Genomic DNA, 24242 nt, shown 5'->3' with positions numbered 1-24242 from the left:
AGTCCTAGGTTCAAATCCCACCAAGGAGTTTGTATGCTCTCCCCATGTTTGTGTGGGTTTCCTCCGGGTACTCCGGTTTCCTCCCACATTCCAAAGACGTATTGATAGGAAATTTAAATTGTGAGCCCCATTGGGGACAGCGATGATAATGTGTGCAACCTGTAAAGCGCTGCGGAATATGTTAGCGCTATATAAAAATAAAGATTATTATTACTCACATAAATCTTCACATATTGACAACTGTATTGTCCTTGTCACAGACACTACTTACTATCATATGACACCACTTATTTACACTCACAATGCCCTGCAGCTACTGGCTAATGGCTCTGATGTCATTTTATTTCTCCATTCTGGCTACAGCTCCCATAACGGCATCTCGTTAGCTACAAAGTTAGTTAGCTAAAGTTATTCCACGATGGCAGCTCAGTCCAACATGGCTGTTCACAACATATTTAGTACTGATCATTCTCGTACAATGAGTGTTTTTATTTTAACGTGGCCAAACATGAGGAATAACAAGGGGTTGTCCTAGTAGTGGTCAACCCCTTTAAAAAGATACAATTTTCAGTTCAGAATGTGGGAAATTTTTTAACATGAAAAAGGCATCTCCCCTTGTGACTTCCCTGATGTTTATTAACAGTTGATTTCTGTGTAAAACATTTCCAACATTAAGAACACAAAAAAAGCTTCTCCCCTGTGTAAGTTCTTTGGTGACTAAGAAGAGATGATTTCTTCACAAAACATTTCCCACATTCTGAACATGAAAAAGGTTTCTCCCCTGTGTGGGATCTCTGGTGATTAACTAAATCTGATTTCTGGTTAAAACATTTCCCACATTCTGAACATGGAAATCTATTCTCTGCTATGTGATTTTTTTCTTTCATGTTTAAGAAAAGTATTTTTTTTAGAAAACTATTTCCATATTCTGAATATGAAAATGGATTCTTTTAAAATCAATTTGTTTTTTAATGCTTGTATTGTTACTTTGATTTTCCTTACTAGATGGTAATGAACCAGAAAACAGTACCTGTTTCAATTGATCAGATGACAGATCTTTGCTGTGAAGGGATGATGGTATATCTGGAGTTATGACATTCACTTCAGTTGTATCTTGTGTGATCTCAAGATCAACTGATTTACAAACTGAAGATGTCAGCTGTCCCTCTGATCTCCTGGTACAGTCATCTGCTAAAAATAAATCCAAACTATTAATTTTGAACAAAATATCCTCAAATATTATACTTTTGAACATTTCTACTTAAGCTGTCCATAAAAATTACAAGTTATGTAAAAATATTGAATTATTCACCAAAACAATGACATTTCACAGTCTAATTGAAAGCTTTATAGCATGAATCAGTGGAGCATAGTGTTCAACTGTTTGTTCATTCTGCCTACAAAACATGGAATAAAAATCCACCAACAATGTTATGTAGGTGAAAATTATACCAATAAAACTTCTACTCATCTCATGAAATACAAGACACCACTAAGGTCCATCATATGTCAGTAAAAAAACAAAGGTTTCCACAATATTAGTGGCTCAAAAGCTCTTGAAAAGCAACATGGCTTCCATAAACCAATCCAGCAATATCCGTTCTCCCAAAGTCAAATTTCTTCTCGCTTCTGAGCCTTGCAGTGAGCACAAACCACATTTAGCATCCATATATTTGCCATTACTATAGTGAGAAGAATCCATTTAATTTACGATGCGTGTGTCTCCTGGAGCACAATCTGGGCACTATGTGTTTTGATAATAAAATGGCAAATGTGCAATTTTCATGTTGCAACATCCAGTGCGAGTTCATTTCCGTAAAGTGGCTGTGGAGTCAAAATAGTCACTACTCCCATAGAATAATTCACTGACGGTTATAATTTCCAAAATGGAGTCACTTTATGGGGATTTCAACTGCTTTAGCTTTCTGTAATTTTGTTATATTAGAACATCTGCAAATGGTGTGTCCCATCTCCACTGGAATCTGCTCCTGCGATGTTTGCTTTCATCACCAGGAAGCACCTTATTTATTGTGCAGGCGTTGCTGGTAATAGAGGAGACATTGAACCCAGAAGCTCTGGGTGGCGCTGGCTCTGTCTAGCCACTAAGATTAGGGTGTCTGACACCAGTAGTACCATCCAGTCCTGCAGTATGGGATTGTGTGCTGTCCAGCAGAAGTAATCTGCTATCTGCTTAAGCCAATTGGAAAGCACCAAACAAATTAAAGCTTGAAGCATATTGCAAGAAGCTGCCAGATACAGCCTTGATCTCCTCTAGTTCAGTCCTCTGTGCTCAGCTCCCCGCTAGTGTATTTGTTTCCTGTTGTGATGCCAGCCCGTTTACTGACTACTCTTACGTTTTCTGATTTTGTACTTTCTCTGCCCTCCTGGTTCTGACCTAACTAACTGACTATTCTTCTTACCATCTGACACCACAGAATAGCAAGTAACACCATGGCCAAAGCCTAGGGGTCTCTGTGTAAGTCCAGATCCATGTAGAGGGGTTAAAGGATGATGAGCAAGGAAATCCCTGGGATCTGGAAAATGGAGTAGATAGAGCCAAGCCTTCTCGTGGTGGCCATCTTTTGATCTGCCAGGTGATCACTAACAGTGCTCCCAATACATTCAAACTATTCCAGCAAGATCTGCACTCAAATAGTTAAATGGCGCTCCTTCCATTTTTAACCCTGCCATGTGCCCAGAAAATAGTGTATAGCCATATATATGGTATTGTTGGATTCAAGAGATGTTGGAAAACAATATGTAAGGTCCATTGGTTTCTTATTATCCTGGTGAAAACACTATGGGTAATTAGAGTGTGCAGCTTGGTGGCTATTGGCAATTTAAACAATCGTAAGGACCAATATTTTCTGTCAGATGAGTTTCAAGAAGAAATATTAGACATTCATAGAGAACTTTTGATAATAGTGCAGAAAATTTAAATTTAAATCTCAGGCATTTGGAAGAGGTAATTGAGACCTTCTTTTAAAGACTACCAGGTAGTTGCAGACTCACATAAGTGAGGCAGTCCGATCCCACCACCATCGAACTACTATACAAAATATACCTGTAAAAAAAGACCTAGAATAAAAAAACATGTTGTATCCCCAACAACAACATATGTTTGAGGTTAAGCTCCATCACTAAACTGGAGTTGCACTTATTTATGGTGGACTATTGGAGCTACTGAGTTCTGAAAATATTTATTGCTTCCCATATCGGGAGAGATTGTGCAGTAATCTCAATTCCCAATTCCTAAGGGTACCGTCACACAGTGCAATTTTGATCGCTACGACGGTACGATTCGTGACGTTCTAGCGATATCGTTACGATATCGCAGTGTCTGACACGCAGCAGTGATCAGGGATCCTGCTGAGAATCGTACGTCGTAGCAGATCGTTTGGAACTTTCTTTCGTCGCTTGATCACCCGCTGACATCGCTGGATCGTTGTGTGTGACAGCGATCCAGCGATGCGTTCGCTGGTAACCAGGGTAAACATCGGGTAACTAAGCGCAGGGCCGCGCTTAGTAACCCGATGTTTACCGTGGTTACCAGCGTAAAAGTAAAAAAAAAAAAACCGTACATGCTCACCATCTGATGTCCGTCCCGTCCCTTGCCGTCCGCTTCCCGCTCTGACTGTCTGCCGGCCGGAAAGTGAGAGCAGATCACAGCGGTGACGTCACCGCTGCACTCTGCTCTCACTGTACGGCCGGATCTGTCAGAGCAGGAAGCGGACGGCAAGGGACCGGACGGACATCAGATGGTGAGCATGTACGGTTTTTTTTTTTTTACTTTTACGCTGGTGACCACGGTAAACATCGGGTTACTAAGCGCGGCCCTGCGCTTAGTTACCCGATGTTTACCCTGGTTACCCGGGGACTTCGGCATCGCTCCAGCGCCGTGATTGCAACGTGTGACCGCAGTCTACGACGCTGGAGCGATAATCATACGATCGCTGCGACGTCACGGATCGTGCCGTCGTAGCGATCAAAATTGCACTGTGTGACGGTACCCTAAGGCTCGAAAACATAATGTAAATTATGATGTTGGCTGATTCCATGAAACCAGGGCTCGAGTCATGCTCGAGTCCTCTGCCGTATACACCCTGAAACTGGCCGCAGGCGAACCCAGTTCATGCTTAATGTCTTTAAGAGGCGCATGTCTCCTAAAGACCTCTCTTTTTTTTTTTTTTAACCAAAGGTTGTTTCGTCGTTCCACATTAACGAGGACATTGTCTTAACTTCATTTTGCTTGGCGCCAACGCACCGTGTGGAAAAGGCTCTCCATACGCTGGATCTAGTGAGAGCGCTCAGCAGGTATGTTTCACGGACGACATCTTTTCGGCAGACGGATACGTTGTTCGTCGTTGCTGAGGGTCGCAGGAAGGGACTCGCTGCCTCAAGATCGACCATAGCCAGGTGGATACGATCGACTATTCAGGAGTCATACCGCATCAAGGGCGCTGTCGTTCTGGCTGGGATCAGGGCACAGTTCACTCGGGCAGTGGGCACTTCGGCACCAGGCATCGGCAGAACAAGTTTGCAAGGCGGCAACCTGATCCAGTCTACACACTTTTTCCAAACACTATAACATACTCAGGCTTCTGCGGACGCAAGTCTGGGTAGAAGGATTCTTCAGGCAGCAGCTACACCTATAGGCTGTAAGTGCCTAGGGTTTATTCCGTTGAGTCGATTTCCCACCCAGGGACTGCTTTGGGACGTCCCACAGTCCTGTGTCCCCCAATGAGACGAAGGAGAAATATGGATTTTTGTGTTACTCTGAAACGCTCATTGTGGGACACAGCTCCCACCGTTAGCCAGGTGGCTCCCTTTTGATTTATTTTTGTTTTTTTAGAGTTTGTCAGTCAGTGGGGTTGTTTCTAGACATGGTGTTCCTGTATTAAAGCAGATTTACTTTTTGTTTTCCTACTGCTTTTTACATCAAACTGGGTTCGCCTGAGGCCAGTGTCAGGTTGTATAAGACGGAGGAGGAGCTAACTTTTTATGTTTACTTAGTGTCAGCCTCCTGGCGGCAGAAGCATACACCCACAGTCCTGTGTCCCCCAATGAGCATCTTGGAGAAAAGGATTTTACGGTGAGTAACACAAAAATCCATATATTTCAGCCATCAGCCATGCACAACTTAGAGATATATCATGGCACAGGTGTAATGTTTTTTATGTAGTTTATCACAATCCTGTTGGAAGTTAGTTGGTTTTAAAAGAAATTGAAAAGTCAGGATAAAGGGAAACTCTGTTGTTATTGTACAGAAATTCACACTTGGCCCTCACTGCTCATTTAACCCCTTCCTAACATCAGAAGTACTATCTCCGCGAGGTGGTATGGGCCCGTATGACCATTGACTGGATAGTACGTCATCACCCATCAGCCGCGCTAACGGGGGGGGGAGCGCGGCTGATCGCGGCCAGGTGTCAACTTATTATCACAGCTGACATCTGGCACTATGTGCCAGGAGAGTTCACGGCCCACTCCCAGCACGTTAACCCCTGAAACACTGCGATCAAACATGATCGCAACGTTCCGGCGGAATTGGGAAGCAACGCGCAGGGAGGGGGCTCCCTGCGTGCTTCTCTGAGACCCTCGGAACAACGTGATGTGATCGCCTTATTCCGAGCATCTCCTCCGTCCTCCCTGCAGGCTCCGTATCCAATAAGGCCACGGAGGTCCTGCAGGGAGGTGGCTTGCAAGCGCCTGCTGAGAGCAGGCGCTGGCAAGCCTGCTACACTGCCTGTCAGATCACTGATCTTACACAGTGCTTTGCAAAGTGTCAGATTAGTGATCTGACACTATACAATGATGTCCCACCCTGGGACAATGTAAAAAAAAAAAATATATATATATATATATATATATATATATATATATATATATATATATATACACACACAGTGGGGCAAAAAAGTATTTAGTCAGTCAGCAATAGTGCAAGTTCCACCACTTAAAAAGATGAGAGGCGTCTGTAATTTACATCATAGGTAGACCTCAACTATGGGAGACAAACTGAGAAAAAAAAATCCAGAAAATCACATTCTCTGTTTTTTTATCATTTTATTTGCATATTATGGTGGAAAATAAGTATTTGGTCAGAAATAAACAATCAAGATTTCTGGCTCTCACAGACCTGTAACTTCTTCTTTAAGAGTCTCCTCTTTCCTCCACTCATTACCTGTAGTAATGGCACCTGTTTAAACTTGTTATCAGTATAAAAAGACACCTGTGCACACCCTCAAACAGTCTGACTCCAAACTCCACTATGGTGAAGACCAAAGAGCTGTCAAAGGACACCAGAAACAAAATTGTAGCCCTGCACCAGGCTGGGAAGACTGAATCTGCAATAGCCAACCAGCTTGGAGTGAAGAAATCAACAGTGGGAGCAATAATTAGAAAATGGAAGACATACAAGACCACTGATAATCTCCCTCGATCTGGGGCTCCACGCAAAATCCCACCCCGTGGGGTCAGAATGATCACAAGAACGGTGAGCAAAAATCCAGGAACCACGCGGGGGGACCTAGTGAATGAACTGCAGAGAGCTGGGACCAATGTAACAAGGCCTACCATAAGTAACACACTACGCCACCATGGACTCTGATCCTGCAGTGCCAGACGTGTCCCACTGCTTAAGCCAGTACATGTCCGGGCCCATCTGAAGTTTGCTAGAGAGCATTTGGATGATCCAGAGGAGTTTTGGGAGAATGTCCTATGGTCTGATGAAACCAAACTGGAACTGTTTGGTAGAAATACAACTTGTCGTGTTTGGAGGAAAAAGAATACTGAGTTGCATCCATCAAACACCATACCTACTCTAAAGCATGGTGGTGGAAACATCATGCTTTTGGGGCTGTTTCTCTGCAAAGGGGCCAGGACGACTGATCCGGGTACATGAAAGAATGAATGGGGCCATGTATCTCGTGAGATTTTGAGTGCAAACCTCCTTCCATCAGCAAGGGCATTGAAGATGAAACGGGGCTGGGTCTTTCAACATGACAATGATCCAAAGCACACCGCCAGGGCAATGAAGGAGTGGCTTCGTAAGAAGCATTTCAAGGTCCTGGAGTGGCCTAGCCAGTCTCCAGATTTCAACCCTATAGAAAACCTTTGGAGGGAGTTGAAAGTCCGTGTTGCCAAGCGAAAAGAAAAAAACATCACTGCTCTAGAGGAGATCTGCATGGAGGAATGGGCCAACATACCAACAACAGTGTGTGGCAACCTTGTGAAGACTTACAGAAAACGTTTGACCTCTGTCATTGCCAACAAAGGATATATTACAAAGTATTGAGATGAAATTTTGTTTCTGACCAAATACTTATTTTCCACCATAATATGCAAATAAAATGATAAAAAAAACAGACAATGTGATTTTCTGGATTTTTTTTTATCAGTTTGTCTCCCATAGTTGAGGTCTACCTATGATGTAAATTACAGACGCCTCTCATCTTTTTAAGTGGTGGAACTTGCACTATTGCTGACTGACTAAATGCTTTTTTGTATATATATATATATATATATATATATATATATATATATATATATATATATATATATATATATATATACACACACACATATTCATAAATATATATACATATTCATAAAAAAAGGAACAGCACAACAGTATTACTTATCTATGGGTGCAAAGCCTCCAGGCAACCTGTCCACCGGTCGTCCACTTCTCATAGTATCAAAAAAAGAAGGCAGCACTCCATTATTTCCAAAAGATGCAGGGTTTATTCAGACCCACATATCACTGATATGTGGGTCTGAATAAACCCTGCATCTTTTGGAAATAATGGAGTGCTGCCTTCTTTTTTTTTGAGATAGAAATAGATATATATATATATATATATATATATATATATATATATATATATATATATATATATATATATATATATATATATATATATATACACACACACATACACACACACACGTGTCAAAAAAAAAAAGCAAACCAAAAAACCTAAATAAAGAAAAAAATAAATGAATATTGGTCCAATAAATACATTTCTTTATGTAAATGAAAAAAAACAATAAAAGTACACATGTTCAGTATCGCCGCATCTGTAACGACCCGACCTATAAAACTGTCCCACTAGTTAACCCCTTCACTGAACACCGTAAAAAAAAAAAAGCACAAAACAATGCTTTATCAAAGCACCAACCAAAAATTGGAATAACAGGCAATCAAAAAGACAGATCTAAATAAACATGGTACCGCTGAAAACGTCATCTTGTCCCGCAAAAAAATGAGCCACCATACAGCGTTATCAGCAAAAAAAAAAAAAAAGAGTTATAGCCCTCAGAATAAAGCGATGCAAAATATCGTAGTTACTCACCGATAACGGTATTTCTCTGATCCCATGACGGCACCACGGAGAGAGGGATCCGCCCTCAGGGTCAGGAAACCCACAGGTTAAAAAGGCGGGACACCTCTCTTCCACCTCAGTTTGGTTTACAGAGCCTTGACAGGACTTCAGCTGTAACTTAAATGGTTATTAAACAACAAAATAATTAAATCTTTCCTTTTTTTTTTTTTTTTTTTGCGCGACACCTCGTGACTAGTGTTGAGCATTCCGATACCGCAAGTATCGGGTATCGGCCGATACTTGCGGTATCGGAATTCCGATACCGAGATCCGATACTTTTGTGGTATCGGGAATCGGTATCGGATCCATATTACTGTGTAAAATAAAGAATTAAAATAAAAAATATGGATATACTCACCTCTCCGGAGGCCCCTGGACATCACCGCTGGTAACCGGCAGCCTTCTTTGCTTAAAATGAGCGCGTTTAGGGCCTTCCATGACGTCACGGCTTCTGATTGGTCACGTGCCGCTCATGTGACCGCCACGCGACCAATCATAAGCCGTGACGTCATTCTCAGGTCCTAAATTCGAATTCTTTTTGCTAACCCTTTTTCTAATCCTTTCTGAAGGAATTCTAGCGCTTCCTTAATTGGGATTTTCCCCGACACACTGGCATTTGGATTAGAGAGTAACTTCTTCCAGACCTTGCCATATGCTCTGGTAGTTACTGGTTTCCTACTGGACAAGAGTGTTGAAATTAAATTTGAGGAAAACCCCTTTTTTGCTAAAAGTTCCCTCTCAAATTCCATGCTGTCATGTGTAGGTTTTTTTTACTCGTGGATGGTTTATTGGCCCTTGGCGTAGAAGGTTTGGGATGTCCGGGAGAACCCATGGCTCTGTTACCGACATCAAGCGTAACCATGGAAACCACGCTCTCTTTGGCCAGAACGGGGCTATCATAATCACTCTTGCCCTGTCCTCCCGGATTTTCTTCATAACTAATGGAATTAATGCTATCGGGGGAAAGGCATAAGCCAGTTGGAAGTTCCAGGGAATCAGAAAAGCATCTAGGATCACTGGGTTCCCCCGTGGGTCGATTGAGCAAAATGCCTGTGTTTTCCGGTTTAGATAGTTTGCGAACAAATTTATTTCCGGTACTCCCCAGCAAGCTACAATGCGGTTGAATATCTCTTGGTTCAACTCCCATTCCCCCTGTCTTAACAGTGTTCTGCTTAAAAAATCTGCCGCCTGGTTCTCTGTCCCTTTGATGTGAAGGGCTGCCAGAGAAGACCGATTTGTTTCTGCCAATGTCAAGATAGATTTTGTCACTTCCATCAACGAGCGGGACCTTGTTCCCCACTGGTGATTGAGGTATGCCACCACCCTGTTGTCTGATAGTACTCTTACATGATGGGAACGGAGGAAAACTAGGAAGTGTTCGAGTGCGTATTTTACCGCCAAGAGTTCTTTCATGTTTGATGAACATAGTTTTTCTGTTTCTGACCAAGGGCTTTGGGCAATTTGATCTTTCAAATGAGCCCCCCAACCCCATGGGCTCGCATCCGTGGTTAGGGTTACCGAAACTGGCCATACCCATGGAACCCCCCTGGTTAAGTTGGTCAGGTCTATCCACCAACCTAGGGAACATATTGTTCGTGAGGAGATTTTTAAGCGCTTTTCTAAATCCCCTTTTAATCGGAGTTGTGCTTCTAGTATCTCCCACTGGAAATCTCTGGAGTGGTACTGGGCCCATTGGACTTCTGGCATACAGGCTGTCATTGACCCCAACACAGACATTGCCTTCTGTAAAGTGATGACTGGAGAAAGCCTTATTTGAGTTATTAGTTGTATCATGTTGGTAACTTTCGTCCCTGGAAGACGACATTCTTGTTTTGTCGAATCTATCATTATTCCTAAGTACTGTTGTATTTGTACTGGAATAATTCTGGATTTCCCTAGATTCAACATCCAACCCAAATTTGACAAGGCTGTCATCACCTTGTCTAGCTGTTGACTGCAATGGTGTGAGGATCTGCCCACTACCAGGAGATCGTCCAGATATGGGACTATTAGCACGTCATGCTCCCATATATGGGCCATGACTTCTGTGACTTCTGCCATCAGTTTCGTAAATACTCTCGGGGCTATAGCAAGGCCGAATGGGAGAGCTCTGAACTGATAATGTTTCAGTTCCCCTTGCATTGTCACCGCCACTCTGAGGTATTTCTGGTAACTGGGATGGATAGGCACATGATAGTATGCGTCTTTCAGATCGACTACAGTCATGAAACAAGACGGATGAAGGGATCTGACACAGGTTTTTATTGTTTCCATCTTGAAACTTTGGGTCACTAGATATTTGTTCAATTTTTTCAGGTTTATTATCGTCCTGAATGTCCCATCTGGCTTTGTTCGGAGAAAAAGAGGAGAATAAAATCCCATATCTTTCTCCTGTTGTGGGACCTCCTGTAGGACATTCTTTGTGAGGAGACTGTATATTTCCTTTTGTAGGGCCAGTTGTTCGACCTCTGATTTTCTCTGTGGTGTTATCACAAAATGGTTGTGTGGCATTGTATGGAATCTCAATTTTAGACCTGTCTTTATTATACTCAGTGTCCACTCGCTCCCTGATATTTTTTCCCAGGCTTGAAGGAAGTATGTTAGTCTTCCTCCCACCTGGGGCGCACCTTCATTGGGATTGCTTCTTGTTGTCCGGTTTGTTAAACATGAAGCCTCTGCCTTTAAAGCTTTTATCTTCCCATCCTTCTTTTTGGTTTTTTGGAGGGCGTTTATGCATGAACTTCCTACCCCGAAAGGGCCATTTGTAATATTGGTTAAGAAACCCTGGGAAGGCTTTCTTTTTGTCTACGGCCTTCTCGATGATGTCATCTAAGGTAGGCCCAAACAAAAATTCTACCTCACATGGTGTGGAGCATAATTTTGCTTTGGTTTGTAGGTCTCCTGGCCAGCATTTGAGCCATAATGCTCTTCTGGCTGCATTCGAAAATGAAGCTGACCTTGCCGTCAGTCTCACAGAGTCTATGGAAGCATCTGCCAAATATGCAGCAGCACCCCTCATTACCGACACGGAATCCAATATTGTTTCCCATAAGGTTTTGTTCCTTAATTGAGACTCTAGGTGGTCCAGCCACACCATCAATGCTCTTGCCGTGCATGTAGCGGCTATTCCTGGTTTTAAACCCCCGCTAGCTGCTTCCCAGGAGCCTTTTAAGAACACCTCAGCCTTCTTGTCCATAGGATCCTTAAGGGTCCCCATATCCTCAAAGGGTAATGCGAAGGCCTCTAAAAAATTTGCAATAGCGACATCTATTTTAGGGGCTTTTCCCCAAGAAGAACATGCAGGGTCGTCGAACGGATATTTCCTCTTTGGGGCTAGGAGGACTTTCTTGTCTGGCCTCTTCCACTCTTTTTATTAGGGTCTGTATTTTTTTGTTCAACGGAAATGCCTGACGTTTTCTCTGCTCTAAGCTGCTGAACATAAGATCTTCTGCCGTTTTTTTAGACCGAGTGTCTGCCAGCCCCATAGTTGTTCTAACCGCTTTTATTAGCGCATCTGTTTCTTCTATAGGGAAACAGTTACGACCACTCTCTGACGATGTCGAGGATGATGAAGAGGACAGGGAACCATCAGAACTATATTGGATACTGTGTTCCTCACTAGAACTGGGATCCGGGGATTTACATCTCAATTTGCGTTTCCTTTTAAGGCTTTTTGCGTTTTCCAACGCATCTTCCACCTGAGATTTAATCAGTTCTTTAAGGTCGGATACAAATCTTGGGGATTCTTCACTTAAAGTTCTCTCTATGCAAATCGCATAGAGTTTTTTGACCTATGCGATAGGTAAATCTGCAGAGCAGATTGCACACACTTTGTGCTTAGTTTTCCCCGTACATTTCTTTCCCTAGGGACACAACAAAAAAAACCATTTAGAATATGTACATTCACGGAGTTCACTTACCCTCCTGATATGAGGGAGGTACCGGTTCAGGTCTTGGAGATGCGTTCTCAATTTGAACCGTTGCCTTCGTTCTGGATCCACTGGAGCCTCTGCTGCGTTGTGATCCAGAGCTGTGGCGCTGAGTAGGCTGTGGTTGCGGGTCCTGCTGCGGCCGTTTTTTCGGTACGGGTTGCAGAATTTCTTCTGCGGGTTGCTCTGATCCACTCATGGTGAAAATAGCTGAGCAGCGATTCCAGGCTGCTCAGCTGATTAAATCCCCCGCCCGCAGCGCCATTAGCTTCCGGTTTCCAGGCGCCCCTGCGCTGACCCGGAAGTACTCCTGCTGCGCCTGCGCACTAAACTGCGGCCAGTCTCGCGCGCCACTAGAGCCTCTGCTGCACGCCATGCTGGCCGCCGGCGCCTGGGGGTTTCGGAAGTGCCACCGCAGCTGCCTCCATACCGTCTGTTCCTGTCGGTGGCCGCCGCCACCATCCCCCCAGGGCCCCAGACCGGCGGTAATTTACCAGGTCGCCACCGCTACCTATTACCGGTCGTGTGATAAAAGGGAAGAGGCAGACCGGATTCCTCTTCACTGCCTCTTCCCTACACCTACTCAGGGCCCGCCGACCCCGGATTGTGCCCTCGGGGACGAAGATCCACCGTGACCGCTGCAGGGCCCCCCGCTGCTTGAATCCGGTCAGATGGTCCCCGGTATCCCGCGATGCAGGTATGTTCACCTGTAGGTTCCCCGTCAGGGTCAGGAAACCAAACTGAGGTGGAAGAGAGGTCCCGTCTTTTTAACCTGTGGGTTTCCTGTCCCTGAGGGCAGATCCCTCTCTCCGTGGTGCCGTCATGGGGGTAAGAGAAATAAATATTTTTATATAAAATAGTTTTTATTGCATAAAAGCGCCAAAACATTTTAAAAAAATGATATAAATGAGATATCTCTGTAATCGTACTGACCTAAAGAATAAAACTGCTTTATCAATTTTCCCAAATGCGGAATGGTATAAACTCCCCCCCCCCCCCCAAAAGAAATTCATGAATTGCTGGTTTTTGTCCATTCTGCCTAACAAAAATCGGAATAAAAAGCGATCAAAAAATGTCATGTGCCCGAAAATGGCACCAAAAAAATGTCAACACATCCCGCAAAAAACAAGACTCTGTGGGCCAAAATATGGAAAAATTATAGCTCTCAAAATGCGGAGACGCAAAAACAATTCTTTTCAATAAAAAGCGTCTTTTAGTGTATGACAGCTGCCAAACAAAAATCCGCTATAAATAGTAAATCAAACCCCCCTTCATCACCCCCTTAGTTAGGGAAAAATAATAAAAAAAAAAAAAAAAATGTATTTATTTCCATTTTCCCATTAGGGTTAGTGTGGGGCTAAATTAGGGTTACGGTTGGGGCTAAAGTTAGGGTTAGGGTTGGGGCTAAAGTTAGGGTTGGGGGTGTGTTGGGGTTAGGGATGTATTGGGGTTGGGATTAGGGTTACGGTTAAGGGTGTGTTGAGGTTAGGGTTGGAGTTAGAATTGGGGGGGTTTCCACTGTTTAGCCACATCAGTGGCTCTGCAAACACAACGTGACGCCCAAAGACCATTCCATCAAAGTCTGCATTATAAAACGCCACTTCTTCCCTTCCGGGCCACAACGTGCGCCCAAACAGTGGTTTACCCCCACATATGGGGTATCAGCGTATTCAGGAAAAATTGGACAACAACTTTTCCAGTCCAATTTCTCCTGTTACCCTTGGGAAAATAAAAATTTGGGGGCTAAAAAACAATTTTGTGGGAAAAATTATTTTTTTATTTTCATGGCTCTGCGTTATTAACTTTAGTTAAACACTTGAGGGTTCAAAGTTCTCATAACACATCTAGATAAGTTCCTTTGGGGGGTCTAGTTTCCAATATGGGGTCACTTGTGAGGGGTTTCTACTGTTTAGGTACATCAGGGTCTCTGCAAACGCAACGTGATGCCAGCAGACCATACCATCAAAGTCTGCATTTCAAAATGCCACTTCTTCCCTTCCGAGCCCCGACGTGTGCCCAAACAGTAGTGTTCTCCCACATATGGGGTCAGCACAAATTGGACAACTTTTGAGGTCTAATTTCTCCTGTTACCCTTGGGAAAATAAAAAACTGGGTCCTAAAAAATCATTTTTGTGGACTTTTTTTTTTTCTTATTTTCATGGCCAGCGTTACAAACTTTAGTGAAACACTTGGGGGTTCACAACACATCTAGATAAGTTCCTTTGGGGTTTTAGTTTCCAATATGGGGCCACTTGTTTGGGGATTCTACTGTTTAGGTACATCAGGAGCTCTGCAAACGCAACGTGACACCGACAGACCATTCCATCAAAGTCTGAATTCCAAAACGGCACTCCTTCCCTTCCGAGCTCTGCCATGTACCCAAACGGTGGTTCCCCTCTCATATGGGGTATCAGCGTACTCAGAACAAATTGCACAACAACTTTTGGGGTCCAATTTCTCCGGATACCCTTGGGAAAATAAAAATTGGGGGTGAAAAGATAATTTTTGTGGGAATTTTCACTGCTCTATATTATAAACTTTAGTGAAACAATTGGGGGTTCAAAGTGCACACCACACATCTAGATAAGTTCTTTAGGTGGTCTAGTTTCCAAAATTGAGTCACTTGTGGGGGTTTCCCACTGTTTAGGCACATCAGGGGCTCTCCAAATGCGACATGGCATCCTATCTCAATTCCAGCCAATTCTGCGTGGAAAAAGTAAAACGGTGCTGCTTCCTTTCCGAGCTCTGCCATGCGCCCAAACAGTGGTTTCCCCCCACATATGGGGTATTGGTGTACTCAGGACCAATTGTAAAACAACTTTTGGGTCCAGTTTCTCCTACTACCCTTTGTAAAATAAAGCAAATTGGATCTGAAATAATTTTTTTGTGAAAAAAAGTTAAATGTTCATTTTTTTTTTTTCCTTTTTAAACATTCCAAAAAATTCCTGTTAAGCACCTGATGGGTTAATAAACTTCTTAAAGGGAACCTGTCACCCACAAAATGGAAGATGAGCTAAGCCCACCGGCATCAGGGGTTTATCTACAGCATTCTGTAATGCTGTAGATGAGCCCCCGATGTAACCTGAAAGATGAGAAAAAGAGGTTAGATTATACTCACGCAGGCGGTCCGATCCGATGCTCTTCTTTTCTTCACGCTGCAGCTCCGGCGCAGGCGTACTTTGTCTGCCCTGTTGAGGGCACAGTAAAGTACTGCAGTGTGCAGGCGCCGGGAAAGGTCAGAGAGGCCCAGCGCCTGCACACTGCAGTACTTTGCTCTGCCCTCAACAGGGAAGACAAAGTATGCCTGCGCCGGAGCCACAGTCTGAAGACAAGAAGAGGACGTCATCGTAAGACCCCGGACCGGACCGCGACACCCCTCAAAGGGACTTCAAATGTGATGCGGTCCCTAAAAAAAAAATGGTATTGTAAAAATGAGAAATCACTGGTCAACTTTTAAGCCTTATAACTCCCTAACAAAAAAAAAATGTTGGTTCCAAAATTGTGCTGATGTAAAGTAGACATTTGGGAAATGTTACTTATTAAGTATTTTGTGTAACTTATCTCTGTGATTTAAGGGCATGAAAATTCAAAGTTGGAAAATTGCGAAATTTTCGCCAAATTTCCGTTTTTTTCACAAAAAAACGCAAGTAATATAAAAGAAATTTTACCACTATCATGAAGTACAATATGGCACGAGAAAACAGTGTCAATCACTGGGATCCGTTGAAGCGTTCCAGAGTTATAACCTCATAAAGGGACAGTGGTCAGAATTGTAAAAATTGGCCCGGTCATTAACATGCAAACCACCCTTGGGGGTAAAGAGGTTAATATTGTCAATCATAAAAGTGAAGTTTGGCCAGAAATACTGGACCTGGTCTTGTAGGGACCATATGAGCACATTCAGCAGCACAGAAGGGGGAGAAGGTAGAGTCATCCGACAAAATATCAGTGATGTAGGAAGCCAACAGCATCATTACCCTCCACTTTCTCTTACCGGCCCATCATAACATTTTTCTTCAAGTGATTTTCTAACTTGTCAGCACATTCTACGTACGCTGTCATTTGGCTTTGTAGTTTACAGATCTGGGCAGGTAACGATCAGCGTCTTCTAATTGAAGTAGGTGGATCTTCCAGGTTGTAAGTTCTATAGAAAAGGACTTTCAAAGTCCAAAGCCATTTGAACAGGGTTTGCCGAAGGGGAATGTTGAGGTCTAGAGGAAAACTGGAGATCGCGCGATTGTGACATGGCCGGGCTACACCACCGATAAAGAAGTCACAGCCGGTGACTGAGAAGAATCTGTGACTTCTCTGTATTTAGTGGTCACTACTCACCTGGGGAGTCAGATGTAGAAGTCTTCTCTTTACACCGTTCATCACCCCTCACATATGTCTCTGTAGTATTAATATGGGTCAGATCTTCACCCTGAAACAAATATTGTAAAAGTCACCGACAGATGGAGAAGTCACATCTATGATCAGCTCTAATCCTGCCATCTCCACTGTTCTCATTACACAAGTTCTGAGATGTATTAAGAGAAGCACACAGTCTAGATCATGTCAAATAATTATTCTCGTCTACTATTCCTCTGTCAGATCTGTTCTGGAATACTGTGTCCAATTCTGGGCACTACATTTAGAAAAAAAAAAAAACATTGAAAAGCGGGAGAAAGTTCATAGAAGAGCTACCAGGATGGTGAGCAGACTGCAAAGTATTTCCTACGTAGAATGGTTTAAGGATTTGGGAATGTTTATCTTGCAAAAAAGAAGGCTAAAGGTACCTTCAAACTAAACGATATCGCTAGCGATCCGTGACGTTGCAGCGTCCTGGCTAGCGATATCGTTTAGTTTGACACGCAGCAGCGATCAGGATCCTGCTGTGATATCGCTGGTCGTTGAACAAAGTTCAGAACTTTATTTGGTCGTCAGACCGGCGTGTATCATCATGTTTGACACCAAAAGCAACGATACCAGCGATGTTTTACACTGGTAACCAGGGTAAACATCGGGTTACTAAGCGCAGGGCCGCGCTTAGTAACCCGATGTTTACCCTGGTTACCAGTGTAAAATGTAAAAAAAACAAACAGTACATACTCACCTTCACGTCCCCTGCCGTCTGCTTCCCACACTGACTGAGCGCCGTAAAGTGAAAGTGAAGGTACAGCACAGCGGTGACATCACCGCTGTGCTGTTAGGGCCGGCGCTCAGTCAGTGCAGGAAGCGGACGCCGGGGGACGCGAATGTGAGTATGTACTGTTTGTTTTTTTACATTTTACGCTGGTAACCAGGGTAAACATCGGGTTACTAAGCGTGGCCCTGCGCTTAGCAACCCGATGTTTACCCTGGTTACCCGGGGACCTCGGCATCGTTGGTCGCTGGAGAGCGGTCTGTGTGACAGCTCTCCAGCGATCAAACAGCGACGCTGCAGCAATCGGCATCGTTGTCGCTATCACTGCAGCGTCGCTTAATGTGAAGGTACCTTAAGAGGAGACTTATTAACTGTCTACAAATATTTGAAGAGATGTCACAGTGTAAAGGGATCATCATTTTTCTCATATACACATGGAAACCAGAGGAGTAACGAAACGTAACTGAAACTATGATTCTAAGTATAAAACATATAATACTGGTGGATAAAACAAGACTGAGCACAAGACCTTCACAGCCGTGTACACATCATAGGGGAGATCTGATGACACCTTCTCTCCATCTACCTGATGATCCTGAGGAACATTGGGATCTTCTTGTTTACAGTCCTGTGGAAGAAGAGGACGGGGACATCTCTCTGGTGTTGTCCTCTTACTGGATAGATCTGGAGGAAACACATACAGGGACTGAATTCATTCTTTACATACAGATAATTATAGGCCGTGTGTATTTAGTCCTGTCTATTACCTGGTGATTTGAGTGGCTGGGAAACCTCCATCATGACGTCCTTGTACAGATCTCTGTGTCCTTCTAAATACTCCCACTCCTCCATGGAGAAATAGACAGTGACATCCTGACACCTTATAGGAACCTGACACATACAATGATACGGTCATCCCCCAGATCCCTTCATAGTGTTATTGTATAATGTCCCAGCATTCCCAGCAGTGTCACCTCTCCAGTCAGCAGCTCAATCATCTTGTAGGTGAGTTCTAGGATCTTCTGGTCATTGATGTCCTCATGTATCAGGGGGTGAGGTGGAGACCCCGTGATTGGGCTCAGGGGTCTTCCCCATCCCTCAGACACAGGGTCCTGACAGCGTTCACTAGAGGTCTTGACTACTATGTAATCCTGGTTATGGAGAGACACATTAATAAATCTCACTACTGACATTTCCAGAGTCCTCACCTCCCCAGTTCTGTCCATCTGTTATTCCCATAGATAAGAATGATGTAATGTGACATCATCAGAATCTCTCACCTCTCCAGTAAGCCGGAAGAGGATCTCTAGGGTAAGGTGTAATATCCTCTCCGCCATCTTGTCTCTGTCCATATCCATCCTTGATGGGTAAATCAGGAAATTCTCTTCTATAGAAGATCTTCACTGAGAGGATCCGATATTGTAGAGACCTGAATGAGAAGAAGATGAGCGGATGTAACATCATAAGAATCCTGTGTAATAATACAATTACTGGAGATAATAAGGGAAACATATGAGGAGATTTATTATTTTACAGTATTTAGTTTCCTTCTTTCCATCTACTAATAAAACCTATATATTTCGGCCACAGACAACAAGCAGTTTCTCCCTCGGAGTCGGCAGCTGAATACGTTCCTCATAGACTCATCTTCCATAACGCTAATTCTCGTCTCATTTACCGACCCTGGAATCGGCATTAGTAATACTGCAGGAGATATTCATTACACGTGACAGGAGAAATAACGATTCCATGATGAGGACGACATCTCCATCTCCTACTGCGGCTCTAGGAACAGATCTGTCCAGAGTCGGTCACTGACTCCATCCCCACCGGCCTCTATATGGAGGTTTCCCGTCTTCCCCGCACTGGAATCTTCTATCACGTTAGAGCTCATGTCTGATTCACACACAGAAGTTTGAGGCTTTTATAAAAAAAAAAAATGTTGTTTTGACAAATACCTTGGACAGAAATTATCTGATCCCAAAGTCTCCATATACAGTGTTTTATGCGGTTAATTTCTAGGCCTTAGGCTTTTTTAAATTACAGGAAAAACACCAGGAAAAAAGCAGATATTAAAATGTAAAAAGGGAATAATATAAAAAACACCTTTAACATTTGTTTTTACATTTTTTTTTTAACTTTTGGGCACCAGAACATAGATGTACACCGGTGCTGCTACAACAAAAACCCTGGCAGTTTAACCACTTGCTTCTTCCAAAAGCAAACATGGCATCTAGGAAGGTGTGAGAGTTCGGATGAATGCCCTCCACCCCTAAGTACTGAATAGTATGGGGCGGCCTAGTTACTATGATACTTACATGCCTAATAATGGTGTCTGGGCCTGCAATGTACGAAGGTCTATTAGGCTGGGCCAGAGGTAGCGTCCAGTAAGTTACCTTTCATTACCCCAAAACACATTAGAGTAAAGTTACATGAAAGCACTGATTTTGGGGGGTTCGGGCGACTATATAATGTATTTGGGGGCCTCCCGATAGATGAGGTCAGGGCAGAGAAGGATCTGGCATACTGAATTTCAGAGGATAATCAGTTTGTTCTTCCTGTAGATAATCCTCCGCTAGAGGAGTCTGGGTGGTGACTCTCATACAGACCACAGGAAAGCTGGAATATTTGTGTGTATGGGGGATTCGGGAGAGATAGCCGTCTGTCAAATGTCCATTCAGCCAACACATCTCATGTGTATGGGGCCGTTAGTATTACAATGAAAGGCAGTGATAATACCCAGTACTAGAGCAGTACAGTGCATCACCTGAGCCATCAGAGGCTTGTATGTTGTATGATCGCACTAGTCAAAGGTGTTTAAAAAGGTTAAAAAAGGTTTAAAGTGAAATAAAATCACAGTTTTGGCAACAAGAATATCGTAGTTACTCACCGATAACGGTATTTCTCTGATCCCATGACGGCACCACGGAGAGAGAGGGATCCTCCCTCAGGGACAGGAAACCCACAGGTCAAAAAAGCGGGACCTCTCCTCCACCTCAGTTGGTTTACAGAGCCTTAACAGGACTTCAGCTGCAACTTAATTGGTTATTTACATGCACAGAAAACATCATATACATATATATGCATTCATTTTCTTTCTTTTTTTTTTCCGACACCTCGTGACTAAACATTAGTAGTGTGTACACCCACACGTGGAAAGGGAGGGAATATACGGGTGCCGACATGGGATCAGAGAAATACAGTTATCGGTGAGTAACTACGATATTCTCTTACCCCCATGACGGACCCACGGAGAGAATTTCATAGAATGTATATCAGGGTGGGATTACCGCCTCCAGAACTCTTCTACCGAAGGTTAAGTCTGAAGAGGAAGATAGGTCAAGTTGGTAGTGCTTAAAAAATGTAGAAGGTGAGGACCAAGTGGCTGCTCTACATATCTGGTCAATAGATGCTCCAGCTCGCTCTGCCCAAGAGGTTGCCACCGATCTGGTCGAATTAGCCTTGTGTCTGGAACCGCTTCCTCAGATGAGGTGTATGACAGGGTAATGGCATCCTTTACCCATCTTGCCAACGTGGCTTTTGATGCTTTCTGACCCTTGTTTGGCCCCTGAAAACAGACAAACAGAGCCCTCCCTTTCCTACACTCCCTCGTGGCTGAGGGAGGACGACTCGGTCTTCTAATATCTGGGTTAAAGGTGGGAATGCTGATAAAGCCTGTAAGTTACTGATCCTGCGGGCTGAGGTCAGTGCCACCAGTAGACAAGTTTTCAGGGAAATTATTTTTAGGGGTGCTTGTGATAAGGGTTCAAAAGGCGCCTTAGTTAGTGCAGCAAGCACCAGATTAAGATCCCAGGGAGGGGAAGTGTTGTGTATGACAGGCCTAGATCTGGATGAAGCCTTAATGAACCTTTTTACCCAGTGGTTCCCTGCCAAGTCGTGGTTGTAAAGGGCCCCTAATGCTGCGATTTGAACTTTTAGGGTACTTGTTGCCAAGCCTTTTTCTAGCCTTTTTTGGAGGAATTCCAGAATCTCCTGAATTGGGATCTCTTCTGTTAAGCTGACACCTGAACTAGAGAGGAATTTTTTCCAGACTCTATTTTTTCTAGCCATATGCTCTCGTAGTTACCGGTTTTCTACTGGCCAATAGTGTTGAAACTAGATTTTGAGAGAACCCCCTCCCAGTTAAAAGTTCCCTCTCAAATTCCATGCTGTCATGTGCAAACTTTTTATTTGTGGATGATTTATTGGTCCCTGGTAGAGGAGATTTGGGATATCTGGGAGGACCCAAGGATCTGATATGGACATTAGGCGTAGCCACGGGAACCACGTTCTTTTTGGCCAGAACGGGGCTATCAATATCACTCTTGCCCTGTCCTCCCTGATCTTCTTCAGAACTAGAGGAACTAGAGCTAATGGAGGAAAGGCGTAAGCCAGTTGGAAATTCCAGGGAATTTGAAAAGGCGTCTAGGGTCACTGGGTTCCCCCGTGGATCTATTGAGCAGAATGCCTGAGTTTTCCGGTTTTGACTGTTGGCAAACAGATCTATATCTGGGGTTCCCCAATGATCTACTATGAGATTGAATATCTCCTGGTTTAACTCCCATTCTCCCTGTTTTAGTTGTGTTCTGCTTAGAAAATCTGCCTTCCGATTTTCTGTCCCTTTGATGTGAAGGGCTGTCAGGGAGAGCAGGTTGGTTTCTACTTGTCACAGAATAGATTTTTTTGTCACTTTCATCAGAGGATGTGACCTTGTTCCCCCCTGATGATTTAAATATGCCACTACTACCCTGTTGTCTGTCAGAATTCTCACGTGATGGGAATGGAGGGAGGTTAGAAAGTGGTTGACGGCATACTTTACCGCTAACAGCGCTTTCATATTTGAAGTGAGGGATTTTTCTTCCCCTGACCATGGACCTTCAGCCACTTGACCTTTTAGGTGAGCCCCCCAACCCCATGGACTTGCATCCATGGTTAGGGTTATTGAGACTGGACATACTCATGGTACTCCCCTTGTGAGATTGGCCGGGTCTGTCCACCAAACTAAAGAAGCTATTGTTAGTGAAGATATTTTTAATCGCTTCTCTAAATCTCCCTTTGAGCGGCTTTCTGCTTCTAATACTTCCCACTGGAGATCTCTGGAATGACCTTGGGCCCATTGAACCGCCAGAATGCAGGCTGTCATTGACCCTGGTATGGACATTGCTTTCCTCAAAGTAACGACTGGGGAATGTCTTAAATTGTCCACTAGTTTTATCATGTTGGACACTTTTACATCTGGAAGGCGACATTCCTGTTTTACTGAATCTATTATTATCCCCAAGTATTGTTGTATTTGAGTTGGGAAAATTCTGGATTTTTCTAGGTTCAATAACCACCCTAGATTTGATAGGGCGGTCATCACTTTGTCTAGCTGCTGACTGCAATGGAGAGAAGATCTGCCCATCACTAGGAGGTCGTCCAGATAAGGGACAATCAACACATTTTGCTCCCTTATGTGGGCCATTACTTCTGCCATTAGTTTTGTGAATACCCTCGGGGCTATGGCAAGGCCGAACTTAAGCGCCCTGTATTGATAATGTTGCAGCTCCCAGTGCATCATTACTGCCACCCTGAGATATTTTTGAAAGTCTGGATGATTCGGCACATGGTAGTATGCGTCTTTCAGGTCTATGACAGTCATGAAGCAAGACGGATGAAGGGTTCTGACACATGACTTTATTGTTTCCATCTTGAAACTTTCTGTCACTAGGTATTATGTTCAACCTCTTCAGGTTTATTATTACTCTGAAAGTCCCGTCCGGCTTCGTCCGAAGAAAAAGGGGAGAGTAGAAACCTGTTGTCTCCTCCTGTTGTGGAACTTCCTGAAGGACATTTTTGGTTAGGAGATTGTGGACTTCTTCCTGGATGCTCAGCTGTTCGGTCTCGGATTTTCTTTGTGGTGTTATAACGAATTGATGGTGTGGCCTTGTATGAAATTTCGGCTTCAGACCTGTTTCTATTATGTTCAAAGTCCAGCTGCTCCCTGATATTTTTTCCCAGGCTTGGAGAAAGTATGTCAGTCTCCCTCCTACCTGGGGCGCACCTTCATTGGAGCTGTTTCTTATTATCTGGCTTGTTGAACATGAAGCCTCTCCCTTTGAAATTTTTATCTTCCCATCCATCTTTTTGATTCTTTGGCGGATGTCTACGCATAAATTTCCTCCCTCGAAAGGGCTACCTATATAGTATAGTATAGTAGGGCTATAGGATTGGTTGGGAAATCCTGGAAACGCTTTTTTCTTGTCTACAGCTTTTTCAAGGATATCGTCCAATGTAGGTCCAAACAAAAATTCCCCTTCGCACGTTATGGAACATAGTTTTGCTTTTGTTTTCAAATCACCCGGCCAGCACTTCAGCCATAGTGCTCTTCTGGCTGCATTGAAAATGAAGCTGATCTCGCTGTCAGCCTGACCGAGTCTATGGAGGTGTCTGCCAAATATGCTGCAGCTCCCCTCATGACTGATACGGAGTCTAATATAGACTCCCTTGGAGTTTTATTTTTTAAGGCTAGTTTCACATTTGCATTTAAAAACGCAGCGTTTTTAACGCAAACGCAGGAGGTGAAAAAACGCATGTAAACGCGTGCAAACACTGCGTTTTTTAGACGCATGCGTTTTTGCATGCGGTAAAAAAAACGCGCGGCCTTGCCGCGTTTACATGCGTTTTTTCCTGCGTTTGCGTTTTTGAAACGCATGCTGAGAATTGTGTGACAGCTGCCAATCATCAAAATTAGGGTTGAGCGAAACAGATAAGCCAATTTCAAAAGTCGCCGACTTTTGGCAAAGTCGGGTTTCGTTTTAT

General features: G+C 43.6%; 2 protein-coding genes across 5 annotated transcripts in view; both read right to left on the bottom strand.

The window, feature by feature from the left end:
• The window catches only part of LOC143766657 (uncharacterized), a 1190188-nt gene that overhangs the window by 1139370 nt on the left and 26576 nt on the right, over nucleotides 1-24242 (bottom strand). The gene's annotated exons all lie outside the window — the stretch shown is intronic.
• Nucleotides 1-24242, bottom strand: part of LOC143766645 (uncharacterized) — a 101805-nt gene that overhangs the window by 51015 nt on the left and 26548 nt on the right. For 2 of the 4 annotated variants that reach the window (XM_077254458.1, XM_077254457.1), the window contains exons 2-7: nucleotides 18722-18870; nucleotides 18416-18592; nucleotides 18209-18332; nucleotides 18028-18125; nucleotides 16649-16739; nucleotides 1031-1191 (exon numbers count right to left, since the gene is read on the bottom strand). In XM_077254458.1, coding sequence (XP_077110573.1) covers nucleotides 1031-1191; nucleotides 16649-16739; nucleotides 18028-18125; nucleotides 18209-18332; nucleotides 18416-18592; nucleotides 18722-18799 — 729 coding nt within the window. In that variant the 5' untranslated portion in view covers nucleotides 18800-18870. The remainder of the gene's footprint in view (nucleotides 1-1030; nucleotides 1192-16648; nucleotides 16740-18027; nucleotides 18126-18208; nucleotides 18333-18415; nucleotides 18593-18721; nucleotides 18871-24242) is intronic. The other 2 variants (XM_077254460.1, XM_077254459.1) reach the window with 1 other exon arrangement.

The sequence above is a fragment of the Ranitomeya variabilis genome, chromosome 4 (genome assembly GCF_051348905.1).
Source record: "Ranitomeya variabilis isolate aRanVar5 chromosome 4, aRanVar5.hap1, whole genome shotgun sequence".
Classification (NCBI taxonomy): domain Eukaryota; kingdom Metazoa; phylum Chordata; class Amphibia; order Anura; family Dendrobatidae; genus Ranitomeya; species Ranitomeya variabilis.
The sequence above is the reverse complement of the archived record's forward strand: the minus strand, read 5'-3'. Positions and strand labels throughout refer to the sequence as shown.